Source organism: Camarhynchus parvulus, chromosome Z, assembly GCF_901933205.1.
Source record: "Camarhynchus parvulus chromosome Z, STF_HiC, whole genome shotgun sequence".
Classification (NCBI taxonomy): domain Eukaryota; kingdom Metazoa; phylum Chordata; class Aves; order Passeriformes; family Thraupidae; genus Camarhynchus; species Camarhynchus parvulus.
Genome location: NC_044601.1, coordinates 46,815,499 through 46,838,863, shown reverse-complemented (window position 1 = coordinate 46,838,863; position 23,365 = coordinate 46,815,499). Strand labels below are relative to the sequence as shown.

General features: G+C 38.2%; 1 protein-coding gene across 1 annotated transcript in view; it reads left to right on the top strand.

The window, feature by feature from the left end:
* The first annotated feature begins 7,242 nt into the window (after nucleotides 1-7,242).
* The window catches only part of WDR41 (WD repeat domain 41), a 28,377-nt gene continuing 12,254 nt past the window's right edge, over nucleotides 7,243-23,365 (top strand). Inside the window, exons 1-9 of the mRNA XM_030968199.1 lie at nucleotides 7,243-7,374; nucleotides 11,339-11,454; nucleotides 14,357-14,405; nucleotides 16,046-16,177; nucleotides 16,561-16,623; nucleotides 17,082-17,193; nucleotides 18,541-18,603; nucleotides 20,363-20,473; nucleotides 21,739-21,923. Of these exons, the coding sequence (XP_030824059.1) occupies nucleotides 7,324-7,374; nucleotides 11,339-11,454; nucleotides 14,357-14,405; nucleotides 16,046-16,177; nucleotides 16,561-16,623; nucleotides 17,082-17,193; nucleotides 18,541-18,603; nucleotides 20,363-20,473; nucleotides 21,739-21,923 (882 nt within the window). The 5' untranslated portion in view covers nucleotides 7,243-7,323. The remainder of the gene's footprint in view (nucleotides 7,375-11,338; nucleotides 11,455-14,356; nucleotides 14,406-16,045; nucleotides 16,178-16,560; nucleotides 16,624-17,081; nucleotides 17,194-18,540; nucleotides 18,604-20,362; nucleotides 20,474-21,738; nucleotides 21,924-23,365) is intronic.

Below are 23,365 nucleotides of genomic sequence, written 5' to 3'. Positions count from 1 at the left end.
TTAAAATTTTATGTTTATCCATAGTACTAAAACATATTCATACCTAAATATCACTAGAAAACTTAGGATAAAAAATGTGTTTGACAAATGTGAAAATAACTAAACAGAAATGTATAATTTGCGTAGTGCAAGACAGCCCAAAGGGTAACTCATAAGTCTTTGTGAACAAATATACATGGCTTTGTTTCAAAATCCATTTAAACTCAAGAAGTTTTACATTTGTCCAGTCCGAAGCCCACAGATACCACCTGCAAGAGTCTACTATAAATTAGGGCTTGGTTCTTATACAGAAAAATATACAGGAATGACTTCTCAGAAGGATTGTTGAGAGCTTTAGGGCTGAAATACAACAAAGACAGATGAAGTTTGAATTTCAAACATTCCGTCTATGCCTTCTGGCTACTTAGAGTCTTACAGTGTGGCAGCAATTTGAGTTTTTCTGCTTTAGGAACTGTGATTGATGATAGTCTGACTTAGTGACTCCTCCTACTCTGAAAGATATTCAGGGCAGCGTGTAGGTCGATTTTTATTTATGACCTAATACATACCGATATATTTTAAGCAGTAATTTAAATTAGCTCCATTTGCTTTATTAAATATGATTACTGTGTATTTGTGCTCCGTATCCCACTGGAATCCTAAAGAGGGACAAAAATTCCTTTTGCTCAAGTGTTGCACAAATATAAGCTAAACCAGTCTGCCTTTCAAAGAGGTTGCAATCCAAATATCAGTAGAGGTTACAAAGAGCTGCAGGTGGGGCAGCCTTGGTGCGTGTGACTAGGTGACAGTTTTGGTCAGAGCTGTAAGGACATCTTGCAGCACATCAACCCAGTGGTTTCTAAGGAAGTTGTGGGTTTTGTTGCAGAGAAAAGTTGGAAGAAAGGATTTAGGAGTGATTGTGAAGTTTTTTTGGGGGGCACTCCTCCCGCATGTACCAGATGGTATGGAAGAAAGCACTTAAGTATTCACTAGCAGAGTAAGATCTGGGTGTGAGAGAGTTGAAAGGGAATGAATACTGTGAAAGTAACACTAGACCCTCAGCTTTGAACTGAGAATCTGGGGGGGAAAGAAATGCTTCAGCAGGGAGCAACTCAGCTGAGGAGCTATGTGAGGTAGTCTGAATAAATCTCTGTGGGAGCCATCCTGCCTGTAGTGAATGAGGGACCTGAAGATGAACCATCAGCACCCTTGGTACATAAGCAGGGCGCCTAAGCTAGGAGGTGCAAGCTGTGCTCTTTGGAAAGGCCTACCTGGTACTCCTGGAAAGAAATAGAAATCCAACCAGAATCACATGGGGTTCATGCAGTCATAATACTGAATTCTGTCTGGATTTCATTGTAACCCAGCATCAGTTAACATCCATGTGTTGTAAGGTATTAGTCACAATTGGATTTATGATTTTCTCATAAATATGTTGCAAAGTGTTTTACTGCAATTGTGATTTTCAAAATTCAAATGGTATCTTTTATTGAATAGCTGTTGCAGGACATCATCATGTTACGGACTTTAGTATCTGGAATATAGTATAATTTACATCATTCCATCAAATCAGATTTCAAGCTGGGTTTGAGGCTACTGCATTTGAATCTACAAAACATGTACAAATTGGAAACTTCAAAAAACAACAAAAAAAGGATCAGCGTATGGCTTTAATTTCTTTGTTCAAATCTACCATGAGGGTGAAGAAAATTTCTTTTTAAACAAAAGAATCAGATCCACTCCTTATGAAAACAAATGATTTAGAAAAACAAGGTTAGAATGCCACCTGGGGGCTTATATTGCCATCACACTCCACTTTAGATCAGAGCAGCATGCAATTTGTACTATGAGATAAAAAAAATTTGTTCACTCCATTTTCTTCACAAAGTACAGTCAGACTTTGAGGAATTCATGCAGGTGTTATTCCATTTTATGGCACTTGCTTCCTTAGACCTTCAGCAAGAGCATAATACAAGAAACAGGCACTGAAGAGGCAAACCAATTTGCTTTGTGAAGAGAAACACAGCATTATGCACTGTATGAGGTAATCTGTTTTTCACACATAAATGTAAACCAAACACAAGAAACACAAAAATAAGTTTATTTATTGACAACACATATAAAAGACTAGATTGCATCAGATGGAGGCCACAGTTTGTGGAGGCAGAAAAGGGATTGTTCAAGCACAGATAACTGCAACATCAAAGTACTAAACATGGAAATACACAGACAATAACTTTAATCTGTTATAATGGTGTTAAAAATAAGACTTTCCTCGACTTTATTTTCATGGATTGGGCCAGAATGACGAAAATGGGAGCTGATAAGAATCTTTGTCAGAAATCACAACTTAACACAAATGAAGGTTGTTAGTATGTAGCTAGGGTAGCATCCCCACACTACTAGTATTCATCTGCACTTTTGGTGAACTTTTCTCAATCTGACCAGACAGGAGAAATTAATAGATATTTTGCACACTTAGATGTTAAATCTAAGGCCAAGGGGAGAAAGGAGATTTTCTTGAGAATTTAATCAAGTCACCATTTGGTTTTCCCTTGGCCAGGAGCAGCGTTCCTCACTTCTCTCCAGTCTGCTGAAGTTCTCCATGAAGGGGAGCACAACTTGCATAAGTTGGCTTGTATGATGGGCTGCATCATAGTGCTAAGACCCTGAAGCACCCAGGTACCTGTTGATTCCTCCTTCCATCTTGTGAGCTGCTCTGGGATCAAAGATCTGGGAATTTGAGTGTTCCTGTGGATCATGAAGGATGCCTGTCTTTAGGGGCAGAGCTACTTTGTGTTTGCACACATCATGGGTAATTTGATTAACAGAGAAAAAAGACACCATAGAAAGGTGACCCCATATAACTGGGCAACATGTGAATTTCTACTGTGGCATCAAAGGTAGCTGAAGCCATTGACTAGAAGGGGTGACAAAGCCTTTTCTTGCATCCACAAAAATCTAGAAAAATCCAAAACTATTTATTTTTGTTTATGAATCTGAACCCATACATTTATTTGGCCTGTGAGCAACTCCAGAATTTCATGATGGAAGCCGTTGAATTTTTTGTCAAGGTTCAACATTTCTCTCAGACACAACACCATCGCTGGAGCTGCAGAGATCGCCTTAGGATAAATGGGGTCAAGTTAATTACCACCTGTGGTTGAACTTCCATTCCCTCATAAGTTCCTGGAGTTTAGATTAAGGCTCACCTAAATCAAGCTAATGTCCCTAGGGCAGGTCTCGTGCAACTGGGATTCGGGCCAAGAGGAAGAACTCAATGTGTTCAGGTGGTATTGCTGATTGATCTCCTACCCTTCTCCTAAACCTCTAAATGCTGGTGATTAGTTAGGAGATGGGTGGTCATGTGACAAAAGGGATTGACTCCTGCAAGGAATGCCACGAGGCTGCTCTGGTGGCACACTGCCTATCTAAAACAGTGCCCTTGAACTGACAGGAGCCACAAGACCCATTTTTTCTCAGCACTTTTAATCACTTTCAGTCACAAAGTGAACTGGTTAGGCAGCATGGCCTTAAGTACCAGAAAGATGCAAATATACAAATCTGTGTTATCCCCCATCATCCAGGGCCATGCTGAACTTCTAACAGGGTGTGCAGAATTGAAATGGATAATTTCTCTGTAAGAATAACAGATCTCTGAACTTCTGTATCACTCACCTGAGCTGGGACTGCAAAGTCAGTTGTTTCCTGAGGGGTATATTTAGCCACCACTGAATACAAGGAACAGCACTATGGATTTTTAAGACATATCTACTGGTTGTGGAGGATTGTAGCATATGCTGTCCATTGAAATAGCATCTGTTGGCTGCTTCTAACTCTGTTTCTTTAATATGTAAACTGCTTTGACTGCATTTGATCTTGGCAGGGTGTGAAATCCTTGCATGAACTTTTCAACTGATCTATTCATTAGACATAAAGGAAAATACTGTGTGGATTAGGCATGAATTTTGAAACTGAATCACAATTATATCTCAAAGGTATATGGACTGATTTAAAGAACCCACCCTTAAAATAATGTTTTCTGGTACTTCCTTTGTAAAAATCCCTCCAACTAATTCTTACAGTAAGGCTGATTGTAAATTGTTCACCTGTTCCTAGGAACTTTATTTAATGAAAAAAATCTAGAGAAAAATTTGAACTGTGTAACTTGAGGAAACTATAATAGGCTTCAGCAATTTATAAGACATATACAAATAATGTGACATACTGGAAATGTTAGTTAATTGAGCAAGAGATAACCTAGTGACAGTTTCTATGCCTAGTCACTACTGCAGAGGCCACTGGGGCAAGTAAAAAGGGAAGCTATTGTACTAGAGGGTGGGAAGAAAAAGTATTCCTCTATTCAGCTACTAAGGCCTGGGGACAAGAAATGTCACATTGGTGGAAAGTGTGCTCTTGTAATCACAACATGTGCTGCATATTTCCTGCAGTGAGTGTTATCCTCCAACACTCCGTCATTTTTGCATAGTTTAAGAGCCTGAGCACAATCCTTTGCCAATGGTTGACAGCAACAAGACATAAATTGCAGAAAACACTGCATCTTGGTCTAGCAAATGCAATGCTGCGATCAACTGCACTCTTTACCTAGGCACCACAACAAACACAGCACCTGTACCAACCACACTGGGAAACAGAGAAGTTGCTTCTTCTTCCTGGAAGCGTACAATACATCAAATGCTTGAAATGGTTACAAAACTGTTTTTTTAAGATTGCAAGAAGAACTCAGAAAATAACTGTACAGAAATTTGTACAACATACAAAGGCAGAGAAATGGAAAATGGAGAAAAATTCTGGAAGCAGACAGCATTGTTAGTCTAAAAAAGGAATGAAAAGATGCTCAGAAGCAGAATTCTGAAGTCTGTTCTAATTAAAGAGACAAAAAGCACTCTCCTGAAGTCCATCTGCAGTGGGTTGACCCTGGCTGGTTGCCAGGTGCCCATCAAGCTGCTTTATCACTCCCCTTCTCAGCTGGTCAGGGGAGAGAAAGTATGACAAAAGTCTCATGGGTCAGGATAAGTATGTAGAGACATCAACCACCATATACCATCAAGAGCAAACAGACTCGACTTGGGAAAAATTTAATTTAATTTCTTGTCAATCAAATAGGGTAAGTAGGATAATGAGAAGTAAGGGAAAAACATTTTACAACACCTTCTCTCCATGTCTTCCTTCTTTCTGGACTCAACTTTACTCAAAAATTGTCTTCCTCCTGCAGATGCACAGGGGGATGGTGGAAGAAGGTTGTGGTCAGTTCATCTCAGTGGTCATATAGATCATAAAACTGTAAGTAGTGTCATGCTGTGCAGTCATTCCTTCCAATAAATAAAATTTAACAAAATGACTCAACACTTGCCAGTTTGGAGAATATACCAAATTATTTAGGGACACTGCCAGGGACCAGATTGCTAATGACAAAACTGCTGATTACCATGGAAACCCTGGCAGGTGTATCCACATGCACCAAGTAATTCCACTGGCTGTGCCCTTAGCCAGCAGGAACTGCATCTCTTAAGATGGAAGTCAGCATGACTGAACTGCAATGAAAAAGCAGAAGTCTGCTAAAGTTTGTTTGCAAAACAACTGCTTTAAGAGTGGCTTATGACTGTTATCAACTTCAGTTGGTTACAAAGCTGCAAGCAGTTCACAGCAGTTAACAAATGGCAAAACTCAGGTTACACACCACAAATATTTGTTGAACTTATGTTACTTCTGTATCATTTCATCCTAGCATCCCATGCTTTATACACACAGACTGGTCAATAGCAGATGTTCAGGGGAGGTGGAACACCTCCTGTGAAGAAAGGCTGAAAATATTGAGATTGTTGAGCCTGGAGAAGAGAAAGCTCTGAGTCAACCCTCTGGTGGCCTTCTAGTTCCTAAAAGGAGCCCACAAGAGACGTGGAGAGGATCCTTTTACAAGGGCATGAAGTGACAGGACCAGAGGGGAATGCCTTTGAATTGAAAGAGGGTAGATTTAGATTGGGTATTAGGAAGGAATTCTTTACTGGGAGGTTGCCACAACACAGGTTGCCCAGAGAAGTTGTGGATGCCCCACCCCAGGAGTGCTCAAGGCCAGGCTGCATGGGGATTTCAGCAACATGGTTTGGTGGAAGATGGTCCTGCCCATGGTAGAGAAATTGGAACTAGATGAACCCTAAGGTCCCTTCCAACCCAAACCACTCAATGATTCTGTGATTTAGAAAAGCACCATAATCTCCTTCCCTGTGGGAAATCTCAGGCATTGTCTGGCGTTACCTGAAAAAATGTTGGCAAAAAGCTACCAGGGCAAGTGACCTGTGTATATTCAGAGGCTCAGGGTGGTGCCTGTTGGACACATCTGTACACCTCTGTGGTTTCTTGTGTCTGCTCAAGAACGGGGTTTGTGTGGCCTTTTGGGAGGGGTTTTGTGATCTTGCTGCACATTCATCTAAAACTCAGAAGGCTTCCAAGATTAATGCATCACCTCATCAATGTCTATAGCTGTCTAAAGAGTGTGAAGGAGATGGATCCAGGCTCTTCCTAGTGGTGCCAAGCAGTAGAACAAGAGGCAATGGGCAGACACAGATGGCCAGGAAGTTCCACCTGAACATGAGGAAGAACTTAACTGTGCAGCGACTGAGCACTGGAACAGATTGCCCAGAGAGGCTGTGGGGATACTCCCTGGGGATAATCAAGACCTACCCTGGGGATACTCAAGAGCTACCTGGACACAATCCTGTGCTCTGGGATGACCCTCTTGAGCAGGGAGGTTGGACATGATGACTGACTCTGGTCCCTTCCAACCTGACCCATCCTGGAGCTCTGGGATTCCCTGAAGGGCAGCAGAGGAGCAGGACAGTGAATCAGGTGAGTTTACCCATGTTTGTCACTTCATCCCGTCAGAAGCATCAAACACCTCAGCGAGGAAGGATGGAAACAGCCCCAGCCAAGGGAAATCTGTTACTTAGAAAATATTTTGGTGCTCATTCCGCTTCAAGAAACAGTTGACGGCCGTCTCAATAAAATGTCAATAAGATAACTGTAATGTGGTAATACGCAATATGGTAATATGGCAAAAGGTAATAGCATAAATCTTCTCTGACGTCGGAAGACAGCGAGGTAAAAGGCCAGTAAATATTTCACTTGCCCGCCGTACGAGGCCGCGCAGTAACACCGGCACGACCCTCACAGCGCACCCGCTCGGCCATCGACTGCTCCTGCCCGGCCCGGCCCCGCCCGCCGGCGGGCGGGTGTCCGCGCGGAGCTCGATTGAGCAGCCTGTCCCTCAGCTGCCGCCCGCCGGTGCCGCAGGAGGGCCCGGACGCGGCCCCAGGCCCGCTCTCCATGCTGCGCTGGCTGATCGGCGGCGGCCGGGAGCCGCAGGGCTTGGCCGAGGTGAGACGGCTCCCTGCGGAGCTCTGCGCTTGGGGCTGGTGGTGCCGTGAGGTCGGGATGCGCTGGGCCATGGCCTTTCCCGCGGGTGGGTTTGGCCCCGGGATGGCCCGTGCTCCGGGCCGGGTGTCGGCCTGCGAGGCAGTCGGACTGATAGAACGGATTACGGGCGTCCTCAAAGAGAAACAAGGGAGCTGGGAAAACACAGAGGCGAACCTCAAGGCCTGCGTCTAGGTCTGAGCACTTCAGTTCAAGGAGGACATTGAGGTGCTGGAGCGTGTCGGGAGAAGGGGAACAGAGATGGGTTGGGGCCACAAGTCCTGTGTGGGGTAGTTGAGGGGGCTCGGTTGGTTTTATCCTGGGGACAGGGAGGCTCAGGAGAGATCTTGTCGCTCTCTCCAACTACTTGAAAAGAGGGAGTAGGCCTGGGGGTTGGTGTCTTGTCCCAAGCAACCAGTGACAGGGTGAGGACACAGTCTCAAGCCGCACCAGGGGAGATTCAGGCTGAGCATCAGAAATAATTTCTTCACAGAAAGAGTGATTGGATATTGGAATGGAGTGCTCAGGGAGGTAGTGGAATCACCATCCTTCGAGGTGTTTAAGGACTGGACGTGGCACTCAGTGCCGTGGTCTAGTTGGCAAGGTGGTGTTTATTACAGGCTGGGCTCGGTCTCAGGCGTCTTTCCAAACCTAATTGATTCTGTGAGCAGCAGAACGACCGAGCTAAGCTCCTGCTCTGCGGGGGTTATCGTGTGTGGCTTTCATGCAGTTCTTGCAAGTCCTGCTTCCAGGACTCTGAGGTCGATAATGTAAGTTATAGGTAGTAAGTTGTTATTTAGGTGTCGCAGTAGTTTGTAATAGCTTACCAGCATTTCTTCTTAGTACCTCATCCATGAAATATGCTTTGTTCTGGAGTGTACTATACAGTGACATCCTTGTTGCTGCTCAGATTAAGAGTAATGTTACTGGATTAGACGGAGAAATTTCTGGAATTTTCTTGTCTCTAAGTGTCTGCTGAAGTTCTCAGCATGGATTTAACAAGAGTTAATTGAAAGTATTGCTGCGCTCCATGCACTTAGTGCTTTTGTAATCTAGGCAAGTATGAGGAAATAATTATTTTTCAGCTGCTGTTCATGAGCAAGTTATACCAATATTATGGTTGACTTTAAAGGTCAGTGCTTAATTTGGGTCTGCACCAAGTTGGAATGATGATGGGTGGAAATACCTCTGACTTTTGTCATCAGTCAAAATGCCAGTTGGATTGCAGTCACATTTGCAGGTTTGTGTGCAGTTGTTTTTAGAAGGAGGATAGGAAATAATGATGCAGTTTTCTCAGATGTGCTAGAAAACCACATAATTTTGTGTCCATCTCCAAAGTTTGACTTCAGCTTTGGTTTATATACTGTGATTTAATAAAGCATGAGCATAAATCAAGGTGTGGCCTGCTTCTTCCATTGATGCCTCGGTTAAATCCAATCCACAGGACTTTTGTTCTCATTGTTTTGCTCTCACAGAGTTATGGAACAATAGTAATAATTTTGCTTCTCAGCTGAAAATCTGAAGAACAAGTATTCCTGAGGGTTAGTCCCTAGACTTTCCCCCCCCTGCATGATGCAATATTGTTTCATTTAATAATCTTCATCACCATTAGTTCTTCAATAGGTAAGAAAGCCCACAGCAATGTGTGTATGGACTTATGGTGCTTGTTTCCTGTGCTGTGACTTCAGGCAGATGTGTTACGAGTGTCATTGCACTGGGTGAATAGAGGGAGCCTCTGGCAAAGCTGTCCTAAGTTTGTGAAATGGAAACTTCTCCTTACTCATTTCTTTTTTTTTTTTTTTTTAAACTGTGGAATCAGAATCTCTTCAGTTGATGGCCAGCCAGGGTGTTATCTAAGTTATGGTGGCTTTGGTGGCGGGACCACTTCAGTGCAGGAGCATTGTGCTCTATAGGAGCTAATCTGTCATGCTCCATGATCAGTAGATCAGTATGCCTGTGTACTCTCGTATCTGTGTTTTTCATGAATAGCTTTTGAAAATCCCACTTTTTAAATGCTTCACATCTTGGGAAGTTTTGAGGTTGAGATGAATTTTTTTTTCCTGATTACTATATTGTTGCTTGCAGGTCATGCATAAAAGTATGCATGTTGGGAGTAGATTCCATTAACATCAGTATGCAGCTTTTACCTCCAGAAACTTGGTGTTGGTACAGGAGAGTCCAGTTAGCAGTTTTTTTTGTATAAAAAAATAGATTTCTTCAGAGGAAGAACACTCACGTAACCCAACACTTGGGTAAATATTAATGAAGATCTCAAGAGAGCATAACTTGTTGTATGACATTTCTGGGGAAAAAGATGTTATTTTGTTCTCATATATAAGTACCTTATCAGCCCTGTGTCTTTCAGTATTCACAGGCATTGTTAGAATTAAGATCAGACATGTTGTTCAAAAGAAATAACACCATCTTGTATTGAATAGGAAGCAACATCAGACTGTACAATTGGGCTGCTAATGATACAAATTCTGAGTTTTTCAGAATGGTGTTAAAATTGTTTTCTGAGTGTATGTTTTCTGACTGTAGTATTGATATACTGAGATTTCCTTAGGACTTTTAGAACTCTAATTTTTTAAAATGAATGTTTTGATTAGCTTATAATGGATGAAATCCAAGTTATTTAATTTATTATTACAGCCATGCAGATTCTACTTGCATTATTTTAAAGGGGAACTGCCGTTCTCATGTGATTGCACAAAATGAGGAACAGTTGCTTTGTGAATTGCATCAGGTAGGACAAAAGCAATATAAAATCACAACAGCTTCATTTAAAAATTAAGAACTCTTCATTTTTAAAATAACAACAGGTTTCTTTCCACCCATATTTATTAACTATGTTGTTCTTAGTTCTCAAAGAATAATATCATAGTACCAATGTCAAAGTAACAGAAAATAATTTATTAATCCTGCAAGAAAAAGTTCAAGTTTCTGAGGATGACACGTTTGTCTTTCATGTGGTGTTACCTTGTCATGTGATGGATGTTGCAATCCATCCATGTTGCAGTGTTCTGTAGTTGCTGTTTTTACAATGTACATTCTGTTGAAGTTCTCAAAGAAAGGACAGTCTTGGAAATAGTATGATGTTGACTGTTGTGTAAAGTAAATCCAGAAGGGAGAGAGTGCTGTCACTATTTAGATGGTTAAAAAAGGTCTGACAAGTTGTTTCAGAATGTTTAAGATCTTAATTACAAAAACGTTGTCTTGAAATAAAATGGTGATTGAGATTGGCAGAACTATTCTGCCTTGAAAATGCAGTTCTATGCAGTATTTTACTGACCCTGCCTAGTGATCAGATTGCTCCAAGTGATTGATTGTTCTTCTAATTAATAGTCTAGTTGGGGGTAATTGCAGATGCTGTTCTATAAAATGATTAATCATTCTCTATATTTTTAAGCAGTTTGCTGTGGTATTTTGTGAATAGGCTACCAGTGGGTGATTTACATATTATGCAACAGAACAGCGTTTGTTCTTGTTTGTTTTAAATATGTTGTATTTACATAGGATTTTAACATTGAACAGTAGATGAAAGATATGAGAGGTTCACAGCCATCTTGTAAAAGGTGTAATTTAATGAAAAACTGAATGTATGGTGAATTGAGTCATGAAGCTGGCTTCACATGACAGCTTATAACTGAGCTGGGTTTCATCTCACTGTATCAGCGATTAAATCGGTACAAAATGTTTTTGTTGAAAAGAAAATGCTATATCGTAATTTAAAATACATTCTATAGAAAGCTATTATTTATATGAAATAACAGGAAATTATATTTTATTATAATTTTCATTAAGGCAAAATGGTATTTCAGAAACTTTACACATGGGTCTGTATGTAGACTGTTAGACATTACAAAGACCTCATGAAAATAATTATGTAAGTACAAAATAAATTTACTTCCTTTTTTATGAATTTTAGAAATCCTCTGTACAGACAATTGGTGAAGAACAAATACAGAATCCTTACACGGAACTCCTTGTGTTGAAAGGCCATCAAGACATAGTACGATTTCTAGTGCAAATAGATGATTGCAGGTATGAAATACCATTTCAAATTGTTTTACAGTGTCCTTGGCAATATGTTTGTAAAAATGTAGTACCATTTTAATCCTGTGTTTTTACTTTTGGGGGTGAGAGCTGGAAAAACTGGTGTTAAGTCAAGGGATGAATACTCCCTTTTCTTGCTATGTTACTGTATCTTTTGTCTTTTCTTTTAAGTCATACTTTAATGAGAAAATAATGGTCATTATGTTATGTTTCTCAGTACAGATTCATTTGTTATAAGAATTGCCTTTAGCTAATCCATCTGTTCTTTTTCAGTCTGTTCCTGGTCTGAGTGCTGCCTTCTATACATGCATAGATTCTTACAGGACAATATGCAGTCTGCTGCTTTTCTGACAGGATGCATGTGTCCTGTGTTTCTGAATTGAGGATAGCTGTTGTTTTACCTTCTGGTTCTACGAAAGAGTGTAATAGACTCCTACAGATGTGCTGTAGAATTGGACATGACATCTTCAACAAGGAGTGTTGCTTTTCCTTTCTTTCTGATCTTTTGTTGCACTTCTTTTGATGCTATAGTGCTAAATTCACTTGAGTTTTGGTTAATGCAATTTTTTTAGCTTTGCAAGATTTAAAGTTTTAGCTACTTTATTCAGAATGAGTGCTTAGCAAAAGTCACTGTATGCCTGACCTCTGCCCTACATGTCTCTTCCAGTTTGATCTGGTTCAACTTGCAATACTTCTTTGAAACTGATAGTTCCTTTGTTTCTCTCCTTCAGGTTTCAGCTATATGCACCTTTCTGTATATTTCCTAATAATCTCTGTCTGTAACTTCTGAAGACTGAGTTATGTATCTTCTGAGGACAGAGTTATCTAAAAACTGGAAAACTGGTTAAGAAGATGAAATAATTTTATTTACTTTTGTCACTTAGGAAGTGTGACTGAGAGAATAAATTATGATAGTTGTACATTACAACCTAGTTTCTATTCTAGTTTTCTCTAAATTTACCTTGCATGTTCTTTAACACAATTCGATGAGAGAAGGAATAATTTTCTGCTTTAAAAGTAAGATTGTAGAGTCTTTATTCAATCATAAAATGTAGTGACTCTTGACTGATGTGGAGAATTAAATAGAAAATGTTAGTGACTAAGAACATAAGTAATAGGCAAGATTAGCCCTGTTAAGGAGATGTAGTAATTGATATCTTTTACCGATTAGATACAGAAGAGAAATTCTAATATAGTCATCAATACACGGCATGAAGTTAACATGGCCTAGAGTTTGTTTTATATTCTATAGGTGTTTCATGATGGAAGATTCTGAAGATTCTCTTCCTCCCCATGCACATTGTTTGGAAGAGACCTTGCTAGTGGTCTCTTCCAGTTCAGAAATGCCCACAGAATCTTATTTTCTAATATTATATACATCTATATATATATACATAAGTAAAATTTCACAGAAGTCTCCATGGAGGATTTTTAGCTTGTCAGTTTTTGTTTTAAATGTTATATATATATATATATATATATGTATGTCAGGAAAGTTACATGCATTTTTATAACATTTATTTTTCTGAGTAGTAGTCCACCAGAAGATTCGTACTAAAATGGAAGAATCTTGTATGGTTTCTTCAGTCTTTTTTTTCCCCAGACAACTTAGTAAAATAACCCTTTATCAAAGTATGTTTTTCTCAAATGTAAGCTGAATATGTGTAATTCATCTTTGTAGAAACACCACAGTATTCTTAGCTTGCACATGCAGTCTTATAAAAAGAAGTCTTTTACCATTTTGGGCTTTGTTATTTGGTGGCAGGTAAATTACTAAAGCTAAAATAATGATAATCATTGTAAAACTAAAGCCTTAGTGGTGATGTTTAAGATAGGTTGTGAAATAGTATATGGATAATGAGGACATGTATAGCTGGTTAGTATTCTGAGAGTTTGAGGAATTTAATAGAGTTATTTCAGTTGTTACTGGCAGTAATTCTAAATTTTATTTATCAAGAATATGGCATTTTCTATATTGTTAAACACATGATAATATTTTTCACTTGATTCTTTTCTGTAAGACTAGTATTGTTACTCAAGCTTCTGAAATGTTTTTGTTTAGTTTCTGCAGCTATTCCATTGTGTGCTTTTTGTCAACTATTGTAAGCCAAGTTTCACGCTTCAGGTCTTTAGATAATATCATCTTAGTGAGAATTTTACAGAAGGATTTTCTTGTTTTCTCAGTGGCTCAGCTAAAACCAGTGAGTGGAAAATTTTCTCATATTGGTTTTTGAAGATACTAAATAAATCCTCTATGAATGTAACAGAAAGCTGGTTGGTTTTTTGGGGTTTTCTCTTCTTTGCTCTTGTACTTTTTAAACATGAAGTAAGGCTCATATTGATTGGAAGATCACTAAAGAAGGCTAAGCCTCAGCAAGAGTCTTCCAAAAACTGGGCTGAGATAAAATTGCAAGTAATACTCTAGCCTTTGACACATTAAATTAAACAGAGTTCATAACACATTTTAAGAATAGATTTTTTTTGATCATTTGACCATTCTTTGCTCCTTCAGGAAACAGACAGGGTTATAGATGATGGCTATCATGGCTGGAAAAGACTGAGGTGACCCATGAAGACATTTTATAACACTATTAGAATTCTTAAGTCTTGTTCTTATATTAGGTATATGTTGATAATCACCTATTTAAATACACTATTTCAGTTTAGGAACTGTAATTAGGATTTACAAATGCATGTTTATATATATATACTATTTCAGTTTGAAACTGTAATTAGGATTTAAAATGCATGTTTATTCTTTAAAGACTGAATCTGATATATCTTGTAAACATTTTTACTTCTTTAAATATTTACTGCTTTTCCATTACATTATGCTATAGTGAAGTTTTCAGTTTGTTATGGTTCTTTGTTTGGTTTGGTTTTTTTCCAGGTTTGCATCTGCAGGAGATGATGGAATCATATTTCTGTGGAATGCTCAGGTTAGCGGTCTATTTTAGGGGGGGTTTGTGTGCTCTGCACAGGGTAGAAGTTGTAGAGGAGAGGTGGAAATGTCTAGGAGCCAAAAAGGCGGAATAAATAAGAGTTGCTGCAGAGCTACTGTTTGAAAATGTTTTTCTGTTTAGAAGTAGAAGTGTGAAGTTGTGACTTTAGTTACTCTTTGAAAGTATGTTCTATGTTTGCTGTAAATGCTGAAATGCTGATAGTAACTCAACAAATATGTAGCAAGATCCCAAACTTGCCAGGATTTTTATATACATTTAAGATTTATATACATTTCAGTCACTCTATTAGTAATTCCTCTTTAGTATGACTGATTAATGGAGAGCTATCACAAAATTGTATTTAAAAGATACCAAAGTCAGTAGGAATTAAATATTTCATGCCATGCATGAACATGCCCTTAATTGCTTGCTGTGATAAAAATCTTCTTACAACTTTTGAAAACCTTAATAAGACATTAGTTTTATCATACAAATAGTGCTAAGTGTGACACCTGCTGTTTTGCTCTACTGCTCTGTTTCTTCGTATCATTGACAACACTGTAGAGAACCGATGAGCATTAGACATAGGTTAAGGAAGTCTAGTATATGAGTTACATTGTTTGGTAAGAAGTATGAAGTGTCTGCAGTGTTATCAGTCATTCAATTGAGGAAGAAAAAATTGCAGACTTTAAATTTTCTTTTAAATCTTCTGAAAAATTTCTGTGATATTTATAATGGTCAGAAGGAGAGACTTGAAACTTTTCTTTTGAGCAGTTTCCGCTAGTGCTTTGCTGGTTTTGAAAGCCTTTTATAATTCTATAATTTGTAAAAGTGAAGGGATTTTAATATTAAAACCCATGTGTGTGAATATATATGCCCAGTATTCTGAGCAGCTTGTAAACATAAAACTCATTTGGATATCCAGCTTTATGAACTGAGTTCCATTTTCTATTTCTGTAGGACTTCTATTGTGTTTGTTAAAGCAAATCTTTGCACTTTTAATTTAAAACATTAATCCACATCTGTCAAGAAGTTTGCGGTTAAAATTACCCTGTATTTTAGCTGTATGCTTGAAATGCCAATTTGTTTCTGCATGCTTGTTTGTAGAGTATTTCCATTTAACTAAAATGTTAGTAGAAGTAGCTGTAGTTGTCTAAAGCACCCACTTGAATCTATAGACAATGTGCATAGTAAATAAATCTGGCAGGAGGTTGGCCATAAATATAGGTCAGGTTTTTCCAATAGTTAAAATTAAAAAAAATACATTTTCAAGTAAGGGTTTGTCAACAAATCTCATTGGTGTAGGATTTATTAAGAGGGATGATTAACCAATATTTGCCTTAAAATTAAATGAGTTTAATACAGAATTGTGTTCCTAAGGGCTTTTAGAGCTTTTTTACTCAGAGAATAATTTCCATTATGTACTACTTCTTTAAACTTACTCATACTATGTTATTTCATTTAAGGTCTTGAACAGTACTGAAGGTAGTAAGTAGAAAATCTTTAAATTTCTTTAGGAAGGGAGATTTTAGACTCATAGTAATTCTTGCTTTAAAAAGTCATTTAATACCTATATTTTCTGCTACTGTAGGCATGTTGCTATTTTAACCTTAGTTTTCCATGTTTTTATTTTTCAGAGTGGAGAAAAACTTCATGAACTTCATGGGCACACACACAAAATTACAGCTATAGCACCGTTTTCTTCCTCAGATGTTGCTGAAGAAAAAACTAATTTGATTATAACAGCATCAGCTGATAGAACAGTTATTGTATCCTTTGATCTGGAGAGAATTTAAAATTCTCTGGATTTTTTGTGGCTTTTACTTCTAAAGATAGCACTGACACAGGTTACAGCCCACCTCGAAACTTTAAGGCTACCCATACCCACTAGGTGTAATTGGATTACACAGGGTTTTACTAGTTATTGTTTACATGTAGATACATCCCTTGCCACAAAAAAATGAATCCATAATGAATACAAATATTTGGCCTTCATGAATGTATCATTTAGGCCAAATATTGAGAAGACTGTCAGGGTTTGGCAGACTGAGTCTCTGCATACCTCTCTCCTAATCTGTCATTTAGTTACCAAAACAGCATTTACATTTATGATACATAGAAACCTTTCTGTTTCCTTAATGAATAAAGACAGGTTTGGGACTGCACTAGTGGCAGACAGGTTCAAAAAGTGTCATGTTTCCATTCTACTGTAAAGGTACTGAAGAATGAATCCCTATTAATGTCTGTTGTTTTGTTTATACATTAAGCTATTATGTCTGGATCATGGGTCATGTGGGCAGGTGTGTTAGAATGAATGGCATTGCTTTATTTGAGAATAGGTACATAATGGCTGAGAAGTGGGCATAATTCTTAATTTGGTTTTGGATCTCTTAATACCTCAGTTTTCTTTTTGAGAGGAGGTAAATCAAAGGTAGTGGTGTGACTTGGTTTTATTACTGTGTTGGAAAAGGCAACCTACAACATTTAAAGTTTTTGCACTGTTGATGAAAAATTTAACATATTAGTGTGTAATTAAATACGTATTTCTCAGAGACCTTGATACTGTATTTCATAGTACTTACAGATTTATCTAAGTAAAGCTCATGATCATTTCACTGAAAAATTCCCCGAAGAACTTTTGCAGGAGACATATATCTGGTTTTTGTTCTGCAGTGTTTGACAGTTCTTCAAAGACTGAATGTATGGTTGTCTGGAGGGAGTGATCTATGTGTTTGGAACCAAAAATTAGATCTCTTGTGTAAGACCAGTCATCTTACTGATGCAGGTAAAAATGGAAATGACTCATTATAGCTGTTAAAGTGCAAGTAAAATTGATCTGTATAATGATGCAAAACCAACTTGGCCCATTCATTTTAATTCTAATGATAACATTATGTATTAGAGCCACTCTTTATTTTTTTAAATGTCAAATGTAATAGTTTCTGAACTAAGACCACTTTTAATGTTTTGTACTGTATGAATTTTAGAATATCTCAGATCTCAGTAACTAGTACTGTACATTATCTTGGACTACAGGGCTAGAGCTCAGATGCTGATTTATGTGTTTGCTGTAACATGTACCAGATCCTTTGACTGACTTTTTGTCTGATTAAGTGGGAGTTTTATTATATTTCTAGAGTGAAGATTTGTAATAGCAGAGCAGTAAAGATTACTTTTTTATTGTTAAGAATCAGTACTTTTGATGTAGAAAATGCATGTTTCGATAGGAATATAATAATCAGAACTCACTGTCAATCATGCTTTTCTGTTGATAAACTTCTATATTATCTGTCCCTGTGAAGAAAATTGTTCATGTTATTGCTGTACTTTACCAAGATGTTTACAAAGCTGTGAATCATATTCAAAGGTGGAACTGATATTTGCCTTATTTTTGTCATAGAATAAAGTAGTGGTAGGCAAAGTCTCCTAAAGCCTTGAGGGTATTAATACTTCTTTTGGCTCAACATGAAATATCATGCTAAATACCAGTTGGACTGTAGTGTTTAGTGTGGAGTGCTATTGAAACTTTGGTGCAAGGAGTCAACGGAATGTGTGGCATGGGCCCTCTGTTCTGTCCTAATCTCTGACTTCCTTTGTGGGGAAAGAGGTTGCTTATTCCTTGGGGAATTTTCCTCTAATGGTGCTTTGGCGGAGGATGGGGAAATTTTGTGCAGGATGAAAACAGATGATAGGATGCTGGGCATTTTATCATATGCTTTATTCTTCTTTGTCTTGCTCTGCATATTATTTTAGAATTGTGCATACTTGAGGTAGTATCAGTATCTGATTTTGGTACTGCCTGTGTTTAGAGCTGCAATAATTGTCATGGTGTTTTTAATACAGTCCAGCATTAGAACATAAATATCTTAATTGTATTTAAAATAAAAAGATCATTTAATTTCAGCTTCACCACAAGCTGGATGTTCAGAATTCTGCTTGATTCAGACCAAAACTCCTGACCTTACCTCTGTTTGAGATAAACTGTTCATTTCTGATGCCATTTAACTTAAGTCAATAGACTTTCGTTTTGATAAGTGGAAGGTAGATTGTTAAGAATTTTATTAATAAAGAATGAGCAGTTTGTTGTGTTTTCTTGTGATCAATCAATATCCTTTTCCTCCTTTTTTCAAAGGCATCAGTGCTTTGGTTGAATTGCCCAAAAATTGTGTTGCAGCAGCAGTTGGCAAAGAGCTAAGTGAGTATCTTGCATTTTCCAGTGTTCATTCTCCTCCGTAAGAGCTGCTTATCAGAGATATGTTTGAAGAGCACTCTGCTGAAATTGTATAGGAAAAGTAAATGGTATTAGGGTGTAGTCAGCAATGTTTTTTCTTTGACCATTGACAAAGAGGGAAATATACTAATCTTACTCAAGAATTTTTGGAAATATGCATGACATACAAAACAAAATGTTTCTGTATTTAGAATTATAGAATGACTAAGATTGGGAAAGACCTCCAAGATCATTGAGTCTAAGGTTTGACCAGTCACCACTGTGTCAACTACCATGGAACTAAGTACCATATCCAGTTATTTCTTGGACACCTGCAGGGGTGCTGACTGCTCCACATTCCTGGCCAACCCATTCCAATGTCTAATTACCCTGTCAGTGAAGAGATTCTTCCTGATGTCCAACCTGAACCTCCCCTTGAACAGCTTGAGGCCACTTCCTTTTCTCCTGTGACTTGTGGCCTGTGAGAAGAGGCCAGTGCCCACTTTGCCACGACCTCCTCTCAGGCAGTTGTAGGAAGTGATAAGGTCTCCTTTTACTCCATGCTAAACAACCCAAGCTCTCTTCTCATAAGACTTGTACTCCAGACCCTTCACCAACTCTGTTGGTGTTCTTTGGACACACTCCAGTGCCATTCAATATCTTTCTTGTCGCGAGGGACCCAGAACTAAACACAGATCTTGAGGTGTCGCCTCAAGTGGCTGTTGTGGCCTCACCAGTGTGGAGTACAAGGGGACAGTTGCTGCCCTGGTCCTGCTGGCCACACTGTTGCTGATGCAGGCCAGGATGCCACTGGCCTTCTTGGCCACCTTGGCACCCACTGGCTCACATTGGTCAAGCAGGACCTGCCTTTCTTAAACCCATGCTGTCTGGGCCTGATTTCCTGGTTGTCCTGTATGTGCTGTGTGATTACACTCAAGATAATTTGTTTCATCACTTTAGCTGGCACTGGTGTTAGGCTGACAGGCCTGTGGTTCCCTCAGTCTTCCTACAACCAGTCGAGTAGGTGGGCATCACATTAGCCAACCTCTATTTGACTGGGACCATCCTGGTATATGAGGACTGATAAATGACAGAGATTGGCTTGGTGAGCTCTTCTGTCAGCTCCCTCAGTGTTAGTGCCACCTGTCCAGATCTGATTATGGCATTTGACATTTGTTCTTCTGGAGAAGGTCTGGAATTGCTTACCTGAGTTGTCAGATACTCAGATTCTCTAGAGCTTCCTTATCCTGGGATCTGAAGTATGAGGTATTGATGATCTCTAACTATCCAAGGCTATAATGAGTAGCTTTTATAGTACCCTTGAGATAGAAAAGAAATTCCAAGACTGATTAAAATAGTCTTAATTTCTGACAATATTGGTTGCTTTACTAGAGGATATTAATATTCATTGGTTTTGAATATTAATGTTTCACATAGATGAGTCCTCAGGAAAACATATTTCACTTTTAGTAACTTATCCATAAAGGTGTCTGATAGTTTTAACTTCTGGTGTTGACCCGTTCTCTGAATTTCAGAGTTACTAGGCTGAAGTGTGTTTTCCTATATTTGCTGAGGCCTTAATGGTAACACTGAAGTAAGTGCTTCCTGTTTCTTGATTGTAAGTGGCTCTTATATGGTCTCACAATGTTTAATTTGTGTCTCTGAAAAAGTTGTTTTATTTAGACATAGCTCCAACTTATTCCAAATGAAAAAGCTTATTTAGACAATTTTTCTATCTTTGAAGTAATTTTTAGGCTGAGTGCTTCTAACAAGGGGTCTGAAGGTTGGAATATCCTTGAAGTAAAGCGCCTTGTTGACCATCAGGATAACATTTCATCATTAGTCAGTGTTAATGGTAAGAATAATTTTATAATATTACTGGTTTTGTTAGTTACCAGTGGGATATTTCACCCATGGAGTTTTTATTTGAACCAAAGTTTTAACTGGAGTGAAACTTAGTAACTAGTGGATGTACCTTTTTGTGTAGCTGCAAAGGTAGTGATGTGACAAAAAACAATTTCTTTGTTTATGGATAACAATGAAATGAAACCAAGCGAGTTGTAATGTAGAAGAGTCAATGTCATTGATGGAAATGGAACTCTTGGTCTTTCTATTGTGAAAGTTAAAAATGCTACTTTTTTTGTCTTGTTCCTTCTTATTCTTAAAATGGGATATGCAATGCCGCGTCCCTTGCAGCTGTAGTCCTAAGGTAACTGGAGATTCTGAGTATGCAGATGTGAGCCTGCATGTAGAGCCTCTATAGAGAGGGTCTGGAAGCTGATACGATCCATGCTGCTTGTTAGGGTAATACTGAACTAATACCTGAAATTCTGTCTGCTCTGCTGCAAGCATCAGCCCTTTCTACTCTTCTTCCTTTTTTTTTTTTTTTTTTTGGCTTTTTGTTATGGAGCAACCCCACAGCCAGGCAAAGGTATTACTGGTGGGATAGAGTATTTATCCTTGGCTGTATCTGTGTCTCCCTGGTTGGCACAAAGAGGCTGTGTTACAGAGGTAACAACAGGCTGGAAAAAAGAAAACTTGGACTCTATGGTACATGTTTCTGAGCTTAACTGTTTGGATTATGAAAGGCATGCAGTGTTTGGCTTAAAAAGACAAGATGCTACCTGCATTAAATACTGTTGTAGAAGTTCCTTTCCACGTGTGATAAACAAAGTCATGAGCAGCTACTTCAGTATTGCCATTAACTCATTCATTTAATTTGTGATCAGTATTTCTATTTAGAGCAAAAATGTACTTTGTTGTGCCTGGAGGATATTGGGGGATGCTTCCCCAAGGAATAGAAGGGCTTTGTCTGTAGAAATGAAGTTCAAATATTTGTACACAGGTGGCGTTCCTTGCCTTTGCAACTCTGTGCTGTGCACTATGGCCAGTGAATGTTCTTCATCCTAATACTAATTTTACATGAGCACTTGTCTGAGCTATGTTAGGTAATCAGATGAGTATTTACTCAAAGAGAGAGGTTTTTGTCCAGTCAGTTATGCACTGCACATTCTACATAGCTTTATACATAAATGGGCTGTTTTTCTAGAGTTGTAGCTTTGTGGGAATTTTTTTTTTCTAATATAATGTGATTTCTATTTGTGGTTTTCTCCCCTTCAGATTTGACTTTTGTGACAGGTTCTCATATAGGTGAGTTAATAGTTTGGGATGCGCTTGACTGGACAAAGCAGGCATCTGAGTGCAACTTCTGGGACTCCTCTGTTCATCAAGATGTACAACCAGAAATAAAGCTATCCCAAAGCCCACATGAAACTTCAGTTCAACACTTAACATCTGATGAGGAGGTAAAAAGCTTCAGAGTAAATTGCTTTAAGTAAGCTAGGATGATCTTACCACAGAAGACTGAATGGTTAATATTTTCAGTTTCCTTGTTGTAATATGAGAGGCTTCTTTTAAATGTGCACAGCTATTTTATATGGTCAATGATTTTTATATAAAATATCTGCTGTTTACCTATATGAAGGGTTTATTATGTTGATGGTATGGAAATTAACATAATGGACTGTCACAACAGCATTTCTTTTTGACTAATAAAGATTTATTACTTGTTTAAAATACCACTAGAGAAAAGTAAAAATGGGTGTGTGTTTTGATGGCATTATCTTTTGTACTCCAGCTTCTGGAAATACAGTTTACCCAGTAATGCACCTGTTTGAGCAGTTACAGCTGAGGTTACTGTGAGAATACTATGGGGTACTATTTAAGAGTAGGCATATGCCTATGCTTAATTAGTAAATCAGTATTGCTCTTTCTGTGGGACTATACAGAATTGTTACTCAAATGTTTCCGAGATCCTGTCTACTATAGTCATGCTTTAGAAATAAATTCTTGGTCAGAATACTCAGTTAGAACTCAGTTATCATATAGTAAACACTAAAAATACTCAGGTTGATATTTAATTTTGTGAAATGTTACCAACATTTCACAAAATTTAATGTGGCAAAATAAAAGATCTTTCATTGTTGAGGTACAGTGGGATTTTGTTTGAGACATGTAGGTCTGTTACTGAGAATGATTAAGAAAGAGATTCTTGGAAATTGATTCAGATATATAAGCTGTAAAAACATAAAAGCTGTGGAAAAGCCTGAATATAGGATAAGGACCAAACAGTCGCCTGATGCATTTGCCTCTTTCTGAATAGAACTTTCCTGAAACACTGGAGCGAGAAATACAGTGGGAAGTTGGGGGGCTAAAAAAAGATGTGGCTGCCCTTAGAGGTGGGATAAACAGTGGTTTTGTTGTCAATGCTTATTTCTACAGTGAGCCAAAAATGAATTTTATTTAGGATAAGTTCTGTAATTTAGCTTCAGAACACTTTGATTCCATGCTTGAAAGCTACATATGATGTTTTAAGGGGGTAGGAAAGAATTTGAGGAAGGACAGAAGTTTTCAAAACATTCAGTGTGGAATCTGGGGCTGCTGTCTTCCATTCATGAGACTGAACTAAATAAATAGGTGTGATTTTTTTTTTTTAAATTGTGAGAGTTTTGAATGATGGGAAGCAAAAGTGGTTGTAGTATTACATACCAAAATAGAAGGTGCTTTTAAGGTAGTGCTGTCTGTATTTTAAAGCTCCTCAGGGAGCTTAAAGTGTGGTGCAGAAATGTATTTGTCTAAGATATTATTTTGTTATGTGCTATCTCAAAGCAGATCACTGCTTTTCATGTTAAAAAATAGTGTAAAATATACGTTTTCTCTGTTTTCCAGACTTGGTAGTTAGGTAGTT